Consider the following 24,526-nt stretch of genomic DNA (forward strand, 5'->3'; position numbering starts at 1 on the left):
TTACCAATTCGGGCACGGGACGAGAGAAATGGCCTGGACATGCAGGTGTCTCAGCTCTTCCTGCTGTCACTTCTTCGAGTGCCAAGCAAGGTTCCGTGGTAGGGGTTTCAGCCTCTCGAGTCCAAACACCTGGTGAAACAGAGAAGAGGTTCCTAGTTCAGTCTTGTTGCAGGGTCCCATCCTCGAAGAAGACAAGAGGACAGCGCAAGTTCTCACCAGCCAGCCATGCGCTCGACTCTGCCCAGTCCCTGGTCATGTTCATGTGGCCAGCCTAAGCGCTCTCGACCACAGTTGCCATCATCACTGCGCATTGGTGACCGCTCTCAGCCCGCTGCTCCTGCTGGTTCTGCCAGCAGGACTGGCAGGGGTGCCCGATCCTCCTCACCTGTCCCCTCAACCTCCGGGGCTTCCTCTAGGAGGTGCGAGTCGGACAGGAGGAACTCTGGTGAGTCATTTCCTGGAGTTCGACTACAAAGGTCTATGCCCCTGGCTCAGTCCTCGGGTCGACCAGATCGCATGCACGCATAGTGCAGGATGGATCCCAGGGGTCTGCCGAAGTTCTTCCTCCTGCTGGGAGAGTAGATCGGGAGGACTGAACCCTAGATGCTGATACCCCCGAGGTACAGAGGACTTTTGCAGAGGTCATTGCGCTGATTTGTCAGCACAATGACCTTGGGGAAGGGACAGTGGCCTCGTCTGTGGATCATCCTTTGTGCCTTGAATCCTTCTGGGGTCCGAAGAAGGAACCCAAGGTTTTGGTGGGGCTGCCGTGGTCCACATTTGCCCAGGGGGTTCTCGATCAGGTGAATGGTCTTGTGTCTGGGCAAGATACTTTGTTTCATTCAAACCGCACGGACAAGTTGCTTCCCCCTCCTCTTCCTTGGCAAAAGCAATTCTACACACCCTTGGAAGGGGCATTGCCACCTAAACAGGTTGACCCGGACCTGGTGTGTCCAGGACCGGGTCTCTCATTGCAGCAGCTTACTGCAGAAGGTATCTCCCTTCCACAGCAGGAGGCAGCAACCCTAGAAGCCACCACCATGGCGGCCCTCCAGGCAGTCTCCTGGATGGATCTGTGGTTGCTCACAGTATCCAAAGTGGTTGCCTCCTCAGGCACTATCGCACCCAGGGAGGACTCCACTTTCGGGAGGCTGTGCCAGTCTGGAGGTAGACCCATTTCTTACCTTGCCCACCAGATGGCAAACCTGTGGGCCAACCTGGTTCTCTCTCACTTCGCTGGTCTTTGGGACCCTAGTCGGCAATGACCCTACGGAATGGACTGTTGCTGGGTTCTGCCTCTCTCTTCCCCTGGGAGCTGGTAGACGCTGCAGTGAACAAACGTCGGCCTATGACAGCGACCGTCTTGTCTACCAGGAAGTGGCTGAGATGTCTGGGTCTCCGCGCTCCACTGTGGCCCAGGCTTCAGGCCAGGCTAGCACTTCCTCAGCCCCTAAGAAGTCCAGACTTAGAAGGGATCCTGCAGGAATATATACCCAGTCTTCTTCTTCCTCCGGGAAGGGTGTGCGGTTGTGCCCCTTTCAGCCCGCTTTCCAGTCTGGTAAAGGGGACAAAGGGAAGGAGAAGGGGAAACGCTAGGGGCGGCGTTCCCCTCCAGCTGCTGCCAAAGGGGGGGGAGGGGTGCCTGTTAAGCCATTGGGCAACATGGCAGTGATATGGAGCCGAGACCTGGGTAGTGGATGTTCTCCAGGAGGGATATCTACTCCCCTTCGAGTCTTGGCTACCCCTCACCGTCTCTCCGGTCCATCTCCGTATCTACGTTCCCCGGATCATCGAAGGAAATCGCACTAATGCAAGGAGTGCAAGCCATGCTGAGCAAGGGTACTGTAGAAGTTCTTGAAGATTGGTCCCCAGGCTTTTATAGCTAGATCTTTCTCGCAGAGAAAGCCTCGGTGGGGTTGGAGACCAGTCATAGACCTCTCTCCTCTGAACCTTTCGTTCGCCAGACTCCGTTCACGATGGGGACGGCGCACTCCGTGCTCACCTCCATCAGGGAGAACAACTTCATGCTTTTGGTGGACTTGAAGGATGTGTATTTTCAAACACCTATTCATCCATCCTGTTGCAAGTACCTTTGCTTTATCCAATTCAGGGGACTGTTTTGGGCTCTCGACCGCTCCTCAGGTGTTCGTGAGAGCATTCACCCTGGTGTCAGCTTGGGCCCATTCGCACGGGATACGTCTGTTGAGGTATCTCGATGACTGGCTAGTCCTGGCAAGCTCCTGCTCGCAGTTGCTACAGGATAGGGATCAGCTCCTTGAGTTTTGCCGCAATCTTGGGATCATAGTAAATCTTGGGAAGTCCGATCTCACCCCCCAAGCAGAGGATAAAGTACCTGGGCATGCTAGTAGATATGGTAGCAGCAAAAGTCTTCCCCTCGGACTCTTGTATCAGCAGGTTCAGGAAGGTGGCACAGCTGTTTCTGTCTCGATAGGAACAGCCAGCTCGGCAGTGGCAAGTCGTCATTGGAGAAGCTGGTCCCTCCTGGGCATCTTCACCTTCGGTCTCTGCAGTGGAGACTGAAGGAATTCTGGTCCCAGTCTTGAGACCCCCAGTCCTTTCCGAGGAGGTGAGAGAGTACTTAGACTGGTGGATGGATAACAGGAACCTCTTAATAGGAGTATGTATGCCTACATACTCCCCCTCCGGACATGCTTCTGTTCTCAGATGCATCGACCAAGGGGTGGGGCGCATACCTGGAGGAGCTGCTGACTTGGGGGGTGTGGCACTGAGATGACAAGCACCTTCACATCAGCATCCTGGAGCTCAAGGCAGCCTTCCTGGCTCTCCGAGAATTCCAGGAACGAGTGATGAGACAGACACTGTGGTGTTGATGAGCAACAACACCTGGCACAGTAATGGCATACGTCAAAAAGCAGGCAGGGCCTAGTGTCTCTCCTGCTTCACCAGTTGACAATGCGGGTGTGCGAGTGGGCGCTAGCTCACTTGGTAGAGCTGTCACCCAGATACGTTCTAGGCAAGGGGAATGTAGTGGCAGACAAGCTCAGCCGCCAGAGTCAGGTGATTGGGACGGAGTGGTCTCTTCACCCAGACATTGCATAAAGGTTGTTCGACCTATGGGGGCATCCAGTCATTGATCTGTTCTCCACCCAGCACAACAGAAAACTTAAGGTCTTCTGCTCAGTTGTGCCGGACCCATGGGCTGCTGCGGAGGACGCATTCCAACATCTGTGGGACAACCTCAACATCTACGCCTTTCCTCCGTTTTGTATGATTTGCAGGGTCCAGCCAAATGCTGATCACCCTGAATCTCAGGATGATTTTGGTGGCTCCCAAATGGCCTCAGACTGTTTGGTATCCCAACCTGCTAGCTCTTCTTTCCAAGGCACCGAGAGAGATTCCCCCCTAGCCCAACCTGCTGTGTCAACCCCACGTCGAGCAGTATCACCTGGCAGTGCAGTCCCTGTGTCTTCACGGCTGGTGGTTATCCACCATCTCCTGCGAGCAAGAGGTTTTTCGTCACGCAACAACAGAGATGGCAGGATAACTCAGACAGTCCTCTGCAGCAGTATACTAGGGAAAGTGGTCCATCTTCTGTGGTTGGTGTCATGGACAGGGTATCTCTCTTTCTGGCTTCTTGAGGTGATAAGGAGAGCGTACTCTGCTGCTGGAGAAGATGACATTGTGTTACGCTCCGCCTGACATCTCATGAAGTTTTCGTCCCTCGCATTCCAGGAGAACCTGACAGGGGTGTGGTCCCAACAGACACCTTCACTTCCTTTTACCTTTGGGATATTGCCCACAAGTCCTTGGACACCTTTTCCTTGGGTCCTGTGGTGGCTACTCAACAAGTTGTGTAGTTTATCCGGCTCCTCTAACAGGACAGGTTGCATCTTGCCTAAGATGTATGGTTGTGGGAGAATGATTGTGGAGTGACTGGCCTCTCTTCATGCGGGCAGGGAGTGGATGTTATGTTACATGCTGGATCTGGCAGTCAATGCTGGTAAGCACACAACTCATGCTTCTGTTCTATTTCCTTTCAGGATCATAGAAGCAAACCTGCTCCTTCCTCTAGCAAGGGGAGGAAGGAGACCACAACAATAAGACAAACACGATACTTGTATTTGCCTTACTGTCACCGACTTTCAAGGTTCATCCTAGCCTACTTTGCTTGAACTGACTTTTTCCTCATTCATTCAAAGCGACCCAGAAGTCTGACAATTGGTCTCGCGTTTCTTACAACCTCATCATTTTGTCAGAGACCTCTATCAACCAAGAAGGGAACACAAGGTGTAGCAAACTCCAGTCAGTTCATAGAGACTCACCAGTGAATCTTCCTTATATAAAGGACCAATGGTTTGTATATGTCGGGAACAAGTCACAATTTTTTAAAGTAAGTTGTATTTTGTTCATGAGACTTACCTGTCAGATATATATATAGCTGTATTCTCTGATAGTCCGACAGAATTTCAAAACTTACCACACACGCAGTGGGAGATCAGGTGGTTAGTACCCATTCCTGCCGCTGGGAGGCGGGTATCAGGAACCATTCCCATTTTCTATTCAGATTTTCTCTGTCGCCGGTACTGTCAACACCTGTTTTCAGTACCTCCGTCTTGGATTTTGTAAACTTTGTTGTCACTTAAGTATTTGTTTGACTTTTGGTTTTGACTTGGACTTGTGGCTAGGCATCGCAATTGTGGACTGTTTTGGATTTGGCTTTGTTTTTGCTTGGATTAAGATGTCTGAATCTAGTTCTTCTAGTTATAGAGTTTGCTGTGTGCAAGACTGTAAGGTGAGGCTACCGAAAATTTTGGTAGATCCTCACACTTTATGTATTAAATGTATGGGCATGTTTGTTTATTTAATGATCGATGCAAGAAGTGTGAGTCTTTATCTGATGCTGAGTTGGAGGACTTATGATTCCTATATGCGAAAATTAGAGCGTGATAGGATCAGGAGGTCTTCCTCCAGAAGTGTTTCAGTAGTAGGAGTCAGTCAGTGTTTTTCACCTGTTAGTAACCCTGTGTAGTTTTTTCCTAACCCTGTGGTGTTGCCCGGGCCTGGAAGGTTGTGTCTGCAGAGAATAGATGCCCTGGCTCTCGTTTTATGTCTTCCATTCGTAACCTGGAAGCTAAAATGAATGCTCTTCAAAGTGCTGTGAAGTGCAGTGATAGTGTAATGTCCCCTAGTGTTGTGGAGGGGGCGTCAGATTGGCCCTATAATGCCTCTAGGCCTGGACCTCTGCCGAACTCCCAGGACTCAGGGAGTGGGCATGTCGAAAGCCGCATGAGGGTTACGGGGACCCCCACCGATCTGGCGTCCCTTCGGCAGGTCCTGATGACGCTTCCCAGGCTGCCAAGGATCGTGCACGGGCACGAATCCATAAGGATTGCTTCTCGTCCCCCGACATCTTCCTCCCGCGTCAGGGGTTGGAACTCTCGGTTGGACTCTCGCCCTCTTAAGAGAAGCTTCAGAGAGAGGACGCTTCACGTCCTCTTTCTCTAGACGCTTTGTGCTCTTCTCCGGAGAAGTTTTGACGGATGTTCCCATCGGAAGAGGACCAGGACGTCATCGGATGATGACGCTTTTGAGCGACCCCAGTCGCGCTCCAGGAAGAGAGCTGTTGCTTCTCCTGTGAGAAGGAAGAAGACGTCCCTCTCCCCTCTTCTTCTCACAGGATCAGCCCTTCTCCTGAGGAGGCTGTTTCTCCTACTCGAAAGCTTTTGCTAGGCATGCAGACAGCAGTTGGATACGTTAATGGCCCAGAAGGAGACTGGCCGTGTCGTCGTCGGAAGGATTCCCATCTGCCTGATCAAGAGGTCCAAACCTTCCCCTTCTCCTTCTCCGTCGTTCGTCTTCTTCTCAAGCTTCGCTCGTCTTTCACCTAAAGAAGGTCCTTTTGCTCAGCGCTTTACTGGTCTTCCAGGGATTTGAAGATGTTGCCAGGCTTCTTTCTGACGACCCTCGCCAGGAGCGCTTCTCATGCTGCTAAGCGTGACTAGGCTCGGCTTGACGCCTCATGCTGCTCGCACGCTCCCTTGCTGCTCGCCATGCCTCCCGGCTGCTCATGCTGCCTCCTTGCAAGTTCGTGACTCTTTCATGCTGCTCGGCAAGATGCTCTTGCTGAGGCTTGCGCCTCCCGCTCGACTCTCACCATCGCTCGTCGGATCGTTATAGGCTCACGCCTTCAAGACGTTGACACCACGCCTGCAGATTTTCTGCTTGATGCTTTCAACTTCCCTCTCGGACTTCTTCCAAGCAGAAGTCCCTTTTTGCTGTTGGTCTGCAAGGGGCTTAGTCCTCCCGGAGTTTCTCCTTCCCTCTTCGGTTGCTCCCTGCGGAAGAAGAAGAGCTGTCAGAGTGCATCGGACCTGCAGTTGAGGAACAGTCCTCTTCTTCTTCAGCTTCTTCAGATTATCAAGGTCTTGACATTTTGCTGAAGGACTTTTTGGGGACAAGTTTCAACCTTCTGCTCCTCGCCCTCCCCCTTCACAGTTAACTTCGTCTAAATCACAAAAGAACTTCTGGTTTTGTGAAGATGAAGTCCTTCTCTCTCCAAGAGGGCCTTTAAGAAGGTTCAGGAGTGGATGGACTCCAGGAAGGCCCAGTGCAAGACTTCTTTCGCCCTGCCTCCATCAAGATTGTGGAAAAGCAGGCATTTGGTATGAGACAGGAGAGGATGTTGGTTGGAGAGTTCCTTCCTCTTCTCAAGGGACTTTTGCCAGCCTTGTGGATGCTCCCAGAAGGTCTCATTTTCCTCAGCGAAGGTGTCCTGGACTTTGTCTGAGACTGATCACCATCTGAAAAGGACTCTTCAGGACTTTGGAAGTCTTCAACTTTCTTGGACTGGTGCCTGGGAGTCCTGGACTTGCAGGCTCTAGCCCTGACTCCATTAGTCTGGGGATTTGTCCAGTGTCCTATCGGTGCATGGACAAGGCGGTCAGGGATGGCTCTGAAGAACTGGCTGCCCAGTTTTCTGTCGGGGCTTTTAAAGAAGAGCCATTACTGCAACTTTCACGGCGAAGTCGGTTTCTCCTACTCAGAGGGCAGAGTTGCTGTTCGCTCCCTTTCTAGCCATCTTTTCCCCAGCCCTTAGTCAAAGATATTGCTGCCACTTTGCAAGAGAAGGCTACTCAAGACCTCCTGGCCCAGTCTTCTAGACGTCCAGCAGCCCCTTCACTTCTTCTTTCCACAACAGGCTTCCAAGATTCAGAAGCCCTTTCGTGGAGGAGCTTCCATCTTCAAGATCGTCCTTTCGAGGAAGAGGGTTTCCAGAGGAAGAGCCCTTCAAAACCCAGGGGCAAGAAGTGACTCTGTGGACCTCCAGACACCAGTTGGAGCCAGGCTTCTTTCATTTTGCCCAAGCCTGGAGAGAGAGAGGGACAGACAACTGGTCCCTTCAAGTCAGTCGAAGAGGATACAAGATCCCATTTCTGACTCTTCCTCCTTTGTCTCCAACCCCAGAGATCTGTCGCCATCCTATCAGCAGGAGAAGCAGCAGATTCTGTTCGACCTTCTCGAACAAATGATCGAGAAGAGAGCTGTGGAGCAGGTCTCAGATTTACAATCCCGGGATTTTACAACAGGCTGTTTCTGGTCCCGAAGCAGTCAGGAGGATGGAGACCAGTCCTGGACGTCAGCAGGTTGAACCATTTGTTCTGAAGGAAAAGTTCAAGATGGAGACGTCCCAGTCGGTTATAGGAGCCCTTAAGACCAGGTGACTGGATGGTTTCTTCGATCTCCAGGACGCCTATTTTCACGTCCCTATTCATCCTCTATCGATGAAGTATCCTGAGATTTGTCTGCGGGGACAGGTATTCCAGTTCAGGGCTCTCTGCTTTGGACTCAGCACAGCCCCTATGGTCTTCACGCTTCTTAATGAAGAATGTGGCGAGATGGTTGCACCTTGCAGTGGTAAGAGTCTCTCTTTATTTGGACGATTGGCTCATTCGAGCCTCGTCAAAACAAAGGTGTCTGGAGGACCTTCAGTTAACTTGGAACTTGTGAAGTCCCTGGGACTTCTGGTGAATTTCGAAAAGTCCCATCTGATCCCCGACTCAGTCCATTGTTTATCTGGGGATTCAGATGGATTCAGTGGCTTTTCGAGCTTCTCCGTCACAAGAAAGACAGTTTCAGTGTTTACGAAAAAGTTTCAGCCTTCCTTGGAAAGAAACATGCTCGGTGAGGGAATGGATGAGTCTGCTGGGGACCATTTCATTGCTGGAGAAGTTTGTTTCTCTGGGGAGACTGCATCTCAGACCTCTTCAATTCTTTCCTTGCAGAGAACTGGCAAAACAAGGAAGACTGGAACTTTCTCTGAAGATCTTCCTTCCATAGGTGAAGGATCACCTAAGGTGGTGGCTCGATCCATCAAAGTTGGGAAAAGGCCTTTCTCTCAAACTTCAGAACCCCGACCTAGTGTTGTTTTCCGACGCATCCATCATCGGGTTGGGGAGCAACACTGGGGAAAGAAGTGTCAGGCACCTGGAGAGGGGAACAGGTGTCCTGGCACATAAACATCAAAGAATTGGGGGCGATTCAGTTGGCCCTCCTTTTCTTCGAGGTCCAAGTGTCCAAACCGAGTTGTCCAGATCAACTCGGACAACACCACGGCCCTGGCATACCTCAAGAAACAGGGAGGAACTCACTCTCGGTCCCTGTTCGGCCTTAGCAAAGGACATCCTTCTTTGGGCTCAGGCTCGAATATTTCGATCCTCACAAGGTTTGTTGCAGGGGTAGAAAACGTCCGTGCGGATCTTCTAAGTCGGCGCCAACAACTGCTGCCGACGGAATGGACCCTTCATCAAGAGGTTTGTCAGGGACTCTGGAGGCTTTGGGGTCGTCCTCTTGGTAGATCTCTTTGCAACCTCAAGACAAAGAGGCTTCCTCTTTACTGCTCCCCTGTACTCGACCCAGGAGCAGTCTCAGTAGATGCTCTTCTCTGGGATTGACGGGGATGGACGTTTATGCCTTTCCCCGTTCAAAATTCTCGGAGAAGTCATCAGGAAGTTTCGGCCTTGGAAGGAACGAGGATGACGTTGATCGCCCGTTTTGGCCTTCGAGGGACTGGTTCTCAGAGGTCATGTCCTTCCTAGTGGACTTTCCGAGAACTCTGCCCATGAGAGTCAGATCTGCTCAGACAACCCCACTTTGAGAGATATCACAAAACCTCCCCGCTCTGAGTCTGACTGCATTCAGACTATCGAAAATTGGCCAGAGCGAGAGGTTTTTCTAGACCAGTGGGCAAAGCTATTGCCAGAGCCAGAAGATTCTCTTCAGTAATTTGTACCAATCAAGTGGACAACCTTCAGGAGATGGTGCAGCAAGAAGGGCATTTCCTCTACCACGACCTCTGTGAGCCAGATAGCTGATTTCCTCTTGTTTTTGAGAGAAAAAGTCAAACTAGCAGTTCCGACTATCAAAGGATATAGGAGTATGCTATCATCTGTTTTTAGGCACAGAAGGTCTGGATTTGTCTAACAACAAAGACCTTCACGATCTATTTAAATCTTTCGAAACGTCTAAGGTGCCTCAGCAAAGAACCTCCTTCTTGGAATTTGGATGTTGTGCTCAAGGTTTTAATGTCCAGTCCTTTTGAGCCTCTTCGTTCTGCATCATTGAGGGACATTACCAGAAAGACTATTTTTCTCACTGCTCTAGCAACTGCGAAGAGGGTTAGCGAACTTCAAGGCTTCAGTAAACATATAGGCTTTAAGGGACATAATGCAGTTTGTTCTTTAACCCCTACTTTTTGGCTAAAAATGAAACCCGTCTAACCCTTGGCCCAAGATTTTTTGAAATTAAAGGTTTGGCTGAGATTCTGGGTCAAGAACCTGAGAGAGTTCTATGCCCTGTTAGAGCTCTCAAAGTCTACTTGGAAAAAAAAGGACAAAGTCGGTCCCTCGGATAACTTATGGTGTTCTGTGAAGAGACAGGAGTTATCCCATGTCGAAGAATGCACTGGCATTCTTCATGAGGAACACGATTAAGGAAGCCCATTTATGCTGTCAAGACACTGATTTTAAAGTTGTTGAAAGTCAATGCTCACGAGGTGAGGGCGGTTGCAACTCCAGTGGCTTTTCAGAAAAATATGACACTCAGTAACATTCTGGGTGCCACATTTTGGTGAAGCAACTCTGTGTTTGCCTCACACTACCTGAGAGATGTGAAGACTACATATGAAAACTGCTTTTCGCTGGGACCATACGTTTCTGCTTCAACAACCTGGGGTCAGGGTGTAGCTCTGCATCCTATCCTTTAATCCTGCTTAGAAAATGGTTTAGGATTGTGTTTTTATGGTTGTTGGGTCGATTGATGGAGCAGTCTTCCACTCTTTAGCTTTAGTTGCAGACTAATCCTAACTTAGTTGTTGGTCAGGTGGTTGGTTTTTGCTTTTTGCCCTCATTGTATGGTCAATATGGTCTAGTCACATTGTGGTCACGCCCCGTTGACAGATCATCTAGAACTCGCCAGCTTTACAGGTCACTACCTTGCTGGAGACTCTAGTAAAGCAGAAGCGGACTTGGGTGACAGTAATCACGCAGTCAGCTATGCTAACAGGTAAGGAACAAAAAATAATTTTACATTTAAATTTGTTTTCCTAAATCCTATTCTGTCTGTACCCACCTCCAATGGTGGTATTCAGCTATATATATATCTGACAGGTTAAGTCTCATGAACAAAATGATATTTTAATGATAAAATAAAGTTTGTTCATACTTACCTGGCAGATATATATATTCATAGTGCCCTCCCACCTCCCCTCAGGAGACAGTGGCGTTAGAAAATCTGAATAGAAAATGGGAATGGTTCCTGATGCCCACCTCCCAGCGGCAGGAATGGGTACTAACCACCTGATCTCCCACTGCGTGTGTCGTAAGTTTTGAAATTCTGTCGGACTATCAGAGAATACAGCTATATATATATCTGCCAGGTAAGTATGAACAAACTTTATTTTATCATTAAAATATCATTTTTCGACCATACAAAGTCAAAGTTGACTTTAGGTTGAAATTTTCATGCTCACCTCATGCCACCCCTCAATCAGACACCCAACAGACAATTTTAGTTGACGTATGATACGTCCAATAGGCGTTTAAGGGTTAACATTCTGAATGTGTGGCTGTGCATACCTAAAATTGGTTCTTTTTCCAGTACAGTACTTAACCTTTCCAGTCACAAGACCTTTGCTGCAGTTATCAAAGAAATGTTAGAATCTCCGTTTTCAGTTAATGCAGTCATAAAAAATTTGTTAAAAAGCAGGAATTTAATAAACTCTAAACTATATAGTTAATAAAGACAGTTCATTTGGGCCTGTCCTGTGAGAGCTAAATAAATGATGTCACTGGTCTGTTTAACGGAGGAAACGCCGACTGGCGAAGAAGAAACTCAGGGTGGAAGTCAACTAAGTTTGTCTGTCGGGTGATGGAATCAATGAGACATAACATGAAAAGATTCTGAGAAAAAATTTCAACCTTCAGTCAATTTTTTGACTGAAATGGTCGAAAAAACGCAATTGTAAGCTAAAACTCTTACATTCTAGTAATATTCAATCATTTACCTTCATTTTGCAACAAATTGGAAGTCTGAACCAACAATATTTGATTTATGGTGAATTTTAAAAAAACTGTTTTCCTTAATAACATCGGCCGAACATCTCAGAAATTCTTTCGTCACTTTGTCAAATGTTTGCACCATTTTATATTAGTCGTTACATAAAGTTTTATATTGAAAATGTGCACAATTTCATTAGAATACAACAAAAAATAACTCATGGTTGTAGCTTCTATCAGTTTTCAAATATTTTAGTATTTCAGGAGTATGCTGCCAAATTTTCAACCTTCGGTCAACTTTGACTCGACCGAAATGGTTGAAAAATGCAATTGTAAGGTAAAACTTGCATTTTAGTAATATTCAATCATTTAGCTTCATTTTGCAACAAATTGGAAGTCTCTAGCACAATATTTCGATTTATTTCTTTTTGAAAAACTTTTCTTAAAATCCTTTGAGTAACTAAGTTTTGCTGAACATCTCGGAAATTCTTTTGTCACATTGTTGTAATGTTTGCACTGTTTTATATTAGTTGTTACATAAAGTTTTATGTATGAAAATGCACCTAATTTCATTAGAATACAACAAAAAATAACTCAGCCTTTGGCTGTAGCTTTTATCAGTTTTGAAATATTTCCATATAAATCACTCTCTCTTTCGACCTTCGGTCAACTTTAACTCGACTGAAATGGTTGTTGCAGTTCAACTGCTAAAACACTTACATTCTAGTAATATTCAGGTGAATTATCTTTATTTACAACAAACGGGAAGTTCTAGCACAATATTTCGACTTATGGTGAATTTTTGAAAAACTTTTTTTTTTCTTACGAATTCCTGCATCATTTTGTGATATTATTTTCTCTGTGTTTTTGATCATTTTCCAGTTCCATTTCAAAATCATGCAATTTAGATCAATACAAAGAAAAAAAATAACTCATTAGCTTTAATGTTGCTCACAGACAATTTGTTTTTAGAGGGTTTTAATCAAAATTTAATCTATTCTTGGGGGATGGAATGCATCTCCTTGAATAGTTGGGGCTTTTACTACAGGGGATCAGAATGATGGAAAATTGCAAATTTAAAATGTTGTCAGTGTCATAGTTGATGACCTTTTACTGTTGCTCTTCCATGACCTTTTTCTAACTAACTACTGTCTACCTCTTCTCATCACTTGTTTAGACAATATATTGTGTGTGTTTTGCAGCATGCAGTAAAGCGCCAAAGCGGAAAAATCTGTTTGCAAAAATTCCCCTATTTTTAGTTTTTAAGACTAAGAGAATACTTTTTGGCTCCTTTTTTGCCTATTTTTGAGATTAGTATGCAACCATCACAAGAAAAAACCCTTAAAAATGCTTATAAAGTATTTTAATAGTTTTATCACAAAAAAATTTCATTTGTCATGTATAAAATTATGTGAAAATACAGTAAAAGCTGAAGTTTTTTTTCTTTGTGAAAAATACTAAATTGTGATGATTTTTTATATAACAAATGGGTAACACGTTCAAAGCAACACAGATAAAATATCACGAAAAATGATGCATGAATTAGTGAGACGGACGTAAAAACGGGTTTTTCAAAAATTCTTAATAAGGTCGAAATTTTGTGGAGAGACTTCCAGTTTGTTAAAATAAATGTAATTGATTAAATATTACTGGACATTGTTTTGTAATTAACTATAAACAAAACTCTGTAAAAGGTTTAGCACATTGATATAATGATTCTGATGTGAATTTTGCTATTTACATTTTGGAAAATATTCCTTTCCTTGAACTGCTAGAGATTTGAGTTCTCTTTTGTTGTATTCTACATGAAACCCACTACATTTTCCTTTTCAAATTTTTTTATCAAGTCTGTGTTAGCAAAAAGAAAAAATCAAATATTACCAACTGACCAAAGCAATTGCATGAGTTGCAGTTGACAGAATGTATCTATAAATGTTTTTCATTTCACCATAAATCGAAATATTGTACTAATCGGGTCTTGACATTGATGTTGCAAAATGAATGTAATCTCTGTTGTTGTAATATTACTCCTTTTATGATTTTTAGCTTACAAGCGTGTCATTTTAGGATCATGTTAAGTGGCTTCCATTGAATCAAGGTTGATATTCTGGTGTAAAGGATATAACAGAAAGACATTTACCCTGAGTGTTAAAGTATTTTTAACCAGTGCATTCAGTTTTACTGAAATAGGTTTGCAATAAAACTTGAAGACGCTGCAGTATAAAACGGGCTAAAGATGACTTCCACAAAGGTCTACAGTGATGCACAGTATTCTGTTGTGCCATGGGGATACAGCTGTATCTAATCACTGTGTTTCTCCATCAAAGTTACCTGAAATCGAAACATGCTAGAGACTTCCAACAACTTGCAAAATGAAGATGAATGATTGAATAGTTACTAGAATATAAGAGTTTAACAGACTTACAAGGGCATTTTTTAGACCATTTATGAGAAACATTAATAAGGTTTCTTGTGTATCTTATCATGATTTATGTCCAAATACTTGCCAAAGATAAACTACAACAATAGAGTTACAGTTTGAGTTGTAAAAATGAAATGTTGCAAAGCTTTTCACATTTAATTACTTTTGAACAGGAAAAAGCTCTCAGGTGCCATAATGCAGTGCTAATATTGAATGAACACATGAAACATTCATGTGAATGCTATAATCCCTGAGGATACACTGTAGGACATAAGGAAAAAGTTTTTTCAAAAATTCACCATAAATCGGGTTATTGTGCTGTCAGACACCAATTTGTTGCAAACTGAAGGTAAATGATTGAATATTACTAGAATGTAAGAGTTTTAGCTTACAATTGCATTTTGCAACTCATTTCATTCCTTTTCTGTTGACCTCCATTGATATTTTGTCTTCTTATCTTGATTTATCCAAAATATTTCCAAACTTGTTAAAAGCTATTGAAACTGTTGTATTTTTGTTGTATTTTACATGCCTTTCTACTCTCATTTTCCTATATAAAATTTTATGTAAGGTCGCTAATATTGGCCTTTGGAAAAAATATACAACAAAAGTCAAAGAATTTCGCTATACCATATTTTAGAAGCGTGACTGCATCTTGTCACTAATTTATTTATAGTAATGACCTTTTCAACTCATCAGGTGCTCCTGAAATCTGCACCTCGGATAAGTAACAGGTTAAAGACTTCAATTCTGTTTCAAAATGAAAGTAAATGATTGAATATTACTAGAATGTAAGATTTTTGCTGTTTAGTTGTGATTTATTTCACATCTAAAAACAGGTAACTTAGCATAAACCATCATAAGGATGTAGCTAATAATTAATACTGGATATGTCATGGTTTTGCCAGCACACCCGACAGACAATTTTATAAGATAGGAATGTCCAGTCCTGATTAATGGGTTAATAAATCTTAATCATACAGAACAGAAATTAGGTCCCCTTAACTGTATCAGTTCATTTAACATCTGTCTTTTACCTGAACACAACTTCTGTTTATTCTTTAGAGCAGTATCTGACTGAATGCTTGATTTCTTTCGGAGTTCATTGCTGCATTGATCAGTATGTTTTAAAGAATTTATTTCTGGTGGAAATTCATTCAACTCACAATTAATAGAATGATGGGAACAAATTTAGAGGTTACTAAATAAAACTCTGGTTCTTAACCTAATTTATTTCATTAAATACTACAATGACCAGCCCTTAACATGATTAATAAATCTTAATCTACAGAACAGAAACTAACCTTATCACTATAGTTCATCAAACTTATTCTACTCAGTCTTAATCCTATAGTTTCCCCTGCCCTTCTATCAAAAGAACCTTAACCTAAAGAACTGTAACTGTATTTCAGTCTTGAGCTAAAAGAAACCTAAAAAACCTAAAACTTAAGCTTAACTTAAACCTATAGTGTTCTGCCACCAACTATGGTCTCTTAGACTTCTTCTTCAGATTGGGAGTTGACTTGCTCAACATCAGCCAGTTGTTGATTTCGTTGCACTTTCTTTGCGGCAAATGTGTTGAGATCAGCACCTTTATGGATTAGTCATGTGTAGAGGAACAGGAAGAAGAGCAGCCTGACCCAACTGTATTTATGTTTCTTTCCTGCAATCTGGCAGCTTCACGCTCTCTACATTTCTTATCACTTCTCTGTCTTATCCCTTCCGCTAATTTCAACAACCCTTATAATTTTATTTATTTTTCTCTTTATGCTACCACCACAAGGTAGGCAGCCTCTTGCACCTTGAAGGGGAGCAAGTCACACCACCCCAACACATTCAGCAAACAGCAAGTAAAAAAAAGAAAAAACAAAGATTTAATACTTGATTGTCACATTCTGGACCTTGAAACAAATATGCACAAAAACATAAAACAAAAAGTTCCAGACTTCATTATACAAGCTCAATCAAACTCTAGACTTATGTCAGACTCCAACCTCATTAACACCCAACATGGCTGTACATCTCTTCCTTTTTTCATTATCCCTTCCTTACTACCCATTCATACTCCTCCAACTGGACCACTGACTTTTCATTTGCATGGCCTACTCTTTCAACACTTTCACTCAAAGGAAACTCACACACACTATACATACCGTCTTCCTCACGACTTGGTGTTGCTTCCAGTTCGCCCAACTCTGTGTATCCTCGTCCACATTCCTTGTACTCACCAAATTCACTCGTTCCACATCCCACTCAAATCCTTCGAAACTACCACCAAACAACACCGCAAGGGTATTTTCACTCCTCACGCCTACTGGCTTCTCAAACCCCTCTAAATCAAACAACCCATCTCGCGTACTCTCTGCAAACAACTCGGTAAACGTACCCTTACTCTTCCTATTCCTACTTTTAGGCTTTCTTTAATGTTCCACCAACATAGCCGTTTATCTCCCCATTTTATATCTTCTATTTCTTCACTTTCCTTTTCCTTTTCCCTTTCCTCCCTTAATAACTTCCTAATGGGATGCTCTATTATGTATTTCAGTGGTTCTCTCCATCTTCTCAGCTGATTATAATGTGCTCATATTACCCTTACATTTCCTTCTTCATTCCCGTCTTCTAGCACATAACTCAATCCATTAGACCAAGCTGTTTTCACTACTACGGACCTTCAGACTTCCCACACATCTTACTCACTGTCAATCTTCCCTTCTCAACAACTTCCTTCAACCTCTTATCACCCACTCTGAAACTCTCAAACCTTTCATTTGCCTGCCCCCACACATCCTGCTCGTCTTCATTCAAATCCAACCTTACTCTTACATACCTCTCATAATTCATTACATACTCACTTGGAGGTATGCCAGTGCTTTTATGTACTGACCCATTATGCATTGCTACCACTCTTCCTAACAACAAATCCCATTCATTCTGTCTATCCATCAACATTTGTAACATCTTACTCAAAGTCCTTATGGTTTGCTCCACCAACCCATTCGCACTTGGCATGTATGGAGTTGTTACTACATGCTCAATGCCCCATTCTTTCAGCATTTGCTCAAATGGTTTCCAACAAACTCCAGCCCATTATCACTCGACATTCTTATCGGCTTCCTCGCACATGCAGGCAACAAGACCATACTGACCAATCTTGCAACATTCTCACTAGTCTTATAATTCACAGCTGCGCAACTTACAAACTTACTCTTCTGATATACCATAACAACCACTCTCATGTTTCCTTTCACAGTTACTGGCAAAGCTACACAATCAATTGCCACTAACTCAAACAGTTCTTTCATACTCAGCTTCAAAACAGGCGGGCTAGCATACACTCTCTGATACTTTCCCTTCTGACATTCTTCGCATGTGACTGCCACATCCGTACAAATCTTCTTCAAATGTGGGGAAAACATCTGCTCTTCCATACACTCAGTCAACTTAAACTTTCCCGTATGTCCATATTTCTCATGGACTAACATGCACATCCCTACTTCACTCATCGAGAACACTGGAACATACATCAACTCTCCCATCTTCTCTCTTGAAAAATACACCACTCCTTCACACAACAAAAATCTTCACCTATTTATTATCAATCATATCATTAATTTACATATTTCACCTTCATTATGGCGCTGAATAATCTTGATGGGTTGTGGCACTTGATCTTCAAGACCTAAATTCCATAATCAATCAATCAGTCTCAGCAAACCGCATCCACTTCCTCAACAACAAAGACCATCATCTTCCAGGTACTCCCTCTTTAATACACCCCCTCAACTCAGTCACCATGAAACACTTCCACTGCATCTCCTCAGCATCCTCCGCTGTCAACAATTCACTCTTACTCTTGTCCAACTCCACTACAGACTTCTATCAATCATTCCCACAAACTTGGCCATATTCACGCCTCGCTTTGAATCTTCCCTATTACAACCTCGTCTTTCAACAGAACTCCTGTCCCAACATCCACTACCAATCCATTCTTCCTCAAGAAGTCTTTCCCAAACAGGAAACATGGCATCTGCTCATCCCCCAGTACTACAAAACAAGCTTCCACCTCAAACTCTGCCAACCTTACCTTCAACCTCATTCTTCCCATCCAACCGATCTTCCTGCTATCACCTCTTATTCACATTCACCACTCTCCTTTTAACATCCCAATTCACTCTCTCAACACCCCTAATCACACGTGTTCAATAACGATATTTGCGCTCTGGTGTCAACCAAACCACAATACTGTCCTCCACTGACATCTACTTCCACAATCATTGCATTTCCTCTCCTGAGTACGCACATACACCTGTCTCTTCCACCAACCAAACATCCTTCATTTGCTTCGTTACTGTCATCTTCCACTTCCAACAACTCTGGCGTTCTCTCTTCAACATTTTCCTCCTCATACTTCCTTTCATAGCTCTCTTTCTCTACCACCCAGTTATAGTAAACCCACTCAGACACTGCAGATGCAACTCACGCTCACTCTCTTTCACTCCCTCATGTTGATACACTATAGGTTTCTCACCCCCAATGTGTACGGACACAATCACCTTATACTTCTTACTCACTGCCACCAAAACCTCCTGAAATGGGGCTACTCCAGGACACATCATAGCCCTCAGACTCTTCTGATACCGTTCCACATTTGACACTCCCAAACATCCAGGTCTCTTGCAAACTTCTTCAATCACCTCTGCCCTCAGTTCATTCACACTTCCAGGCACCCGCACCTTCAAACCTTCATCTACCAAATCATTCAATCCATACCACAAACTTTCAAACATTGAGTCATCACCCCCCTTACTCTCACGTGCTACCACCAATCCTCTTGACAAATGCTCTGGTCTTATGTCTTTCATTTTCTCTTCATTCCCTTCCCCAGGTAGTGTAGACATCATGTCTGCAACAATATATCTTTTACTTGGGATGTACTCAACTACAAGATCAAAATCACTCAAATCCTCCACTGTTCGCACAATCCTAGCATCCACTCCTTTCATTCTCTGCAGATACACTAGAGGTTGATGGTCAGTACATACCACAAACCTCACACCATACAGAAACAGTCGTAACTCTTTCACACAGAACTGCAGGGCAGCCAACTCTCTCTCAACATTTGAATACTTTTGCTTTGCCCAACTAAACGCCTTACTTACATAAGCTTTCACTCTATCCCTTTCAACTCCATTCACCACCTGCTTCTGCATCAAACATCCACCCATCGACACTTCACTTGCATCCGTATACACTTCTATCTTACTGGCATCTGCACTATAGTCAGGGTAAGCCAACTCCACATCCTTCGCCATTTCCTCTTTCAATTTCTTAAATGCTTTCACCATCCTTTCATCCCACCTCACAACTGTACTCTTCCCACAGCCTGTCCATTCTGACAACGGCTTTGCAATTCCCAAGCAGTCTTCCACAAACTTCCTTCCAAACTCGATCAATCCCAAAAATTCACGCAACTCTCTCACAGTCCTGGGTGGAGGGAAATTTCTCACTTTTTCTATAAACTTTTCTGCTTTTCGCACTCCAGACTCACGCACCTTATGGCTCAAAAACTCCACCTCTTCCACGAACCACTCACACTTACTCGCTCTGACTTTCACCCCCACTTCTGCTAACCTCTTCAACACCGCTTGCACCAACCTCTTTGTGCTCTTCTACTGTCTTACTCATCACCAAAATGTCGTCAAGAAACACCAACACATTCTCGTGGGGAAGGCTGCTCGGCACGACATTCATTGCTCTCTGAAAGGCAGCTGGGGCATTTGCCAATCCAAAATTGAGAATACAGAACTGATACTGTTTTTTCGTAGTCGAGAAGGTGGTTATCGGTCTACAATCCTCCGCCACTGGCATTTGATAATACTCCCTTACCAGATCCATCTTGCTAAACACTCTCGTCCCATGCATATTGTACACACATAGGGAATCTTTCTTTCACTGTCACCTCATTTACTCTCCGATAATCAATGCACATTCGCAGACTCCCATCAGGCTTTCTTGCGGGCACAATTGGACTATTCCAAGCACTCTTATTGAGTTCAGTCACTCTTATCTATTCCAACTCTTCACACTGCTCTTCAATCTCTCGCATTACCGGAGCCGGGAAAGGCCGGGGTCTCTGATAAATCGGTAACATATCTACATTGAATTCTCTCTGTAACTTAGAAGACCATATACGTAGAGGTTTTGAACGAAAAGAAATTACTGTAGCTGTCTTTTTTGACAATGAAAAAGCATATGATACTACATGGAGGTATGCTATATTAAAAACTTTACAAAACAACAGCATCCGTGGACATTACCTAGGTTTATACAGAACTTTTTGACAAACCGCAGTTTTCAGGTGAGAGTTGATGATGATCTGTCTAGAACATTTCCACTTGAAAATGGTGTTCCACAGGGAAGTGTCCTTAGTGGCACACTGTTTACTTTAGCAATTAACCCTTTAGCGCCGACTGGACGTATTTTACGTCAACAAAAGTTGTCTGTTGGGTGCCGAGTGGACGTAAAATAAATTGACTACAAAAAGTTTTTTTTAAATATTCGCGGAAAAATACTTATAGGCCTCGTTTGCGAAAAATTTTAAATCGCGCCTTGAGGGATGCTGGGAGTTCACGGATCACGCTGTTGTTTTGTTTACAAGTGTGACCCAGCTGCACATGCGCAAATTTCTTTCTTATCCCAAAAGAAAGCATCAGCTAACTTTGCTGAAAATCTCAAAAATTCTTCAGTCACTTTGTCGTAATTTTTGCACTGTTTTCTATTAGCCTTTACATAAAGTTTTATATATGAAAATGTGTGCAATTTCATGTAGAATACAACTAAAAATATCTCATTGTTGTAGCTTTTATCAATTTTGACATATTTTCATATAAATCTTGATAAGTGCCAAAATTTCAACCTTTGGTCAACTTTGACTCGACCGAAATGGTCGAAAAATACAATTGTAAGCTAAAACTCATACATATAGTAATACAGGTAGTGCTCGAGTTACGATAATTCGACTTACGATAATTCGCTTTTACGATGGGATTAGCAATTAATATCGATACGACAATATTTTGAAAATACGTATTTTTAAATTTCGCGGGCGACTGGCGCAGGCAACAACGTACAATCAGGCAGCATACGGTGTACGATACGTTGGCCCGAGAGGCTGGAATAGGTACATTAATTCAATGAGCTGACCTCACTTGCCCTCGTGGTGTCGGAAGTTAAAATAGGTCAGTGTTAGTGTGCAATTTTTGTGTGTTTGTAAATACAGGTAGTGCACGAGTGACGATAATTCGTCTTACGATAATTCGAGTTTACAATGGAGTTAGCAATTAATACCGGTACGACAATATTTAGAAAATATTTTTAAATTTCGAGCGGGCACAAGCAACAGCGTACACTACAATTGCCATAGAATCAGGCAGCAAGAAAGCCCAACTTACAATAGACCAACTTCTTTTTCTCCATCTCTTTATTCCATCTTCTAGTTAAAAAAGTAAGAGAATAATAAAAGCATTGTTAATAACCTTATACTCTTGCGAAAATGCGTACAGCCATAAACAACCGAACGAGACTCTGTTGTTTTGCTAATAACCGAATCGGATAACAACTGTTTTGCTTGTATTTCAACCATCGTACGGTTAAACAATTATCGTAGTTATGTTAAAAATGACGTTAAGTACTGATATGTTTTTACACTACCCTTATCCGCTTTGGAGAAAAGATCGGCAAGGAAATATACTGCTGCAGTAAAATTAAGCTGCAAGTTGTAGCTGACGCTGAGAAAAGAATGTTCAAGCTGCTAATGACTATAAATTATCGTACATTGGCAGCATGGATGAAACTCGACGGCAAATAAAATTGGAAAGTATTTTAATCAAAACTACTGAACATGAAAGAACACATATTACTGCTGTTTTCACGCCGATAAAAGATACATACGAAAAGCTCGTGGTATGATGATGAAATCAAGAGAAAATAGCGAACGGAATCTTGATTTTCTTTGTTTACACAAAACAAACGGCCAGCCGCCAACGTCATCTACTAACGAAAAAATGGCTAAAATAATTTCACGAGACATATTTAAGTTATATTTCGACATAAAAACACTTCGTATAACGAAAAATACATATGTCCCTTATAAATAAAGTATCTAGAGATTCATTTACGCTAACTAGAAGCAAGAAATGCCCTCTGAACCGAGTTAAATGCTTCGAAATAAAGACCATGTGATCGATTCCGAAACCAAAACATTTGATCGCTATGATCGGAATTTATAATGCAAAAGCAGTATAAGAATATTTACGATTGGATACAGTGTAGTAAAGCATAACTTTTTAAAAGATCCATGGAAAATATGCACATTCGTTATTTTGATGTTTGTATAATACGGCGGTGTTATGTGAAAATAGAATACAGTATAATGTAGGCTAGGCTACCGCATATGATATACGAAAGTGCAGGCCAGGCCTTGTTTGTTATTCAATTTCTCTTTATACTGACTTATCATGTCAGTCTGCATTGAACCTGCAGAATTAGCTGACACTAATAATTACTATACCATATATGTATAAAGTATACTGTGTAGTGTGGGCTAGGCTACCATATATGTATAGATGGTACTGATTACCCTATTGTAGGCTAGGCCATATTCGAGTTACGATTTTCTCAACAAACGATGGGTTTTTTTGGAACCTAACCCCATCGTAAGTAGGGGAATACCTGTATTCAATCATTTACCTTCATTTTGCAACAAACGAGAAGTCTCTAGCACAATATTTCGATTTATGGTGAATTTTTTAAAAAACTTTTTCCCTACGTCTGCGCTAACTCTGCTGAAAATCTCAGAAATCCTTTAGTCACTTTGTCGTAATTTTTGCACTGTTTTCTATTAGCCGTTACATAAAGTTTTTATAATGAAAATGTGTGCAATTTCATGTAGAATGTGACAAAAAATAACTCATGGCTGTAGCTTTTATCAATTTTGACATATTTTCATATAAATCACGATAAGTGCCAAAATTTCAACCTTCGGTCAACATTGACTCAACGGAAATGATCGAAAAATGCAATTGTAAGCTAAAATGCTTACATTCTAGTAATATTCAATCATTTACCTTCATTTTGCAACAAACAAGAAGTCTCTAGCACAATATTTCAATTTATGGTGAATTTTAGAAAAAACTTTTACCTTACGTCCGTGCTAACTGCTGAAAATCTTGTAAGAGCCTGACACCGTCTCTTCCAAACGCGTGTGTGTTCGTGTGTTCGTCGTCCATCGGAGTGGACAAGACAACAAGAGCATCTCGTTTTCTTTCTCTAAAGGAACGCGATTTCAACCATACAATATTTCCGTCTGTTTCTCCCTAACCATTGTTGTCTTGATGTATGTACAATCACCACTACTTGCATTGCCGTGCAAGCATTCTAATCATGTACTCATAATGTTCCAACGAATCTTCTGTATCAAACTGTGTGTATGTTTCTGTTTGTGAAGACGCCAAACGTCTCGCCACTCCGATGGACGACGAACACACAAACATGCACGTGTTTGGAAGAGACAGCGTCAGGCTCTTACAATCTCAGAAATTCTTTAGTCACTTTGTCGTAATTTTTGCACCGTTTTCTATTAGCCGTTACATAAAGTTTTATATATGAAAATGTGCACAATTTCATGTAGAATACAACAAAAAATAACTCATGGTTGTAGCTTTTATCAATTTTGACATATTTTCATATAAATCATGATAAGTGCCAAAAGTTCAACCTTTGGTCAATTTTGACTCGACCGAAATGGTCGAAAAATGCAATTGTAAGCTAAAACTCTTTCATTCTAGTAATATTCAATCATTTACCTTCATTTAGCAACAAACGAGAAGTCTCTAGCACAATATTTCGATTTATGGTGAATTTTTGAAAAAACTTTTCCCTTACGTCTGCACGCGCTAACACTGCTGAAAGTCTCAGAAATTCTTTAGCCACTTTGTCATAATTTTTGCACCATTTTATAATAGTCGTTACATAACGTTTTATATATGGAAATGTGCGCAATTTCATGTAGAATACAACAAAAATAACTCATGGTTGTGGCTTTTATCAATTTTGAAATCTTTTCATATAAATCACGATAAATAGAAAAAATTCGACCTTCGGTCAACTTTAACTCGACCGAAATGGGCGAAAACTGCAATTGTAAGCTAAAACTCTTACATTCTAGTAATATTAAATCATTTACCTTCAGTTTGCAACAAACGGGAAGTCTCTAGCACAATATTTTGATTTATGGTGAGTTTTTGAAAAAAAACTTTTTTTTTACTTCTGCTCGTTACGAATTCATGCATCATTTTGTGATAATATTTTCTCTGTGTTGCTTTGATTGTTTTACAATTTGTTATATACCAAAATCATCGCAATTTAGTGTACAATACAACGAAAAAAAAAACCTCATTAGCTTTAACCGTTATGCTCACAGCGCGATTTGTATACAATTAAATATGAAATTTTTTTTTTGCCCTGTTATATATTCCAATATTTATATATGATAATGATATTTTTTTCATTT

At 42.5% G+C, this 24,526-nt stretch overlaps 1 protein-coding gene across 4 annotated transcripts in view; it reads left to right on the forward strand.

The window, feature by feature from the left end:
- Ogg1 (8-oxoguanine DNA glycosylase) overlaps window positions 1-24,526 on the forward strand; it is a 510,811-nt gene that overhangs the window by 32,672 nt on the left and 453,613 nt on the right. The window contains exon 2 of one of the 4 annotated variants that reach the window (XM_067132075.1): window positions 11,245-11,499. The exons of 2 other annotated variants lie outside the window; for them this stretch is intronic. In XM_067132075.1, the coding sequence (XP_066988176.1) occupies window positions 11,480-11,499 (20 nt within the window). In that variant the 5' untranslated portion in view covers window positions 11,245-11,479. The remainder of the gene's footprint in view (window positions 1-11,244; window positions 11,500-24,526) is intronic. One more of the 4 variants, XM_067132076.1, reaches the window with a different exon arrangement.

Source organism: Macrobrachium rosenbergii, chromosome 30, assembly GCF_040412425.1.
Source record: "Macrobrachium rosenbergii isolate ZJJX-2024 chromosome 30, ASM4041242v1, whole genome shotgun sequence".
Classification (NCBI taxonomy): Eukaryota; Metazoa; Arthropoda; class Malacostraca; order Decapoda; family Palaemonidae; genus Macrobrachium; species Macrobrachium rosenbergii.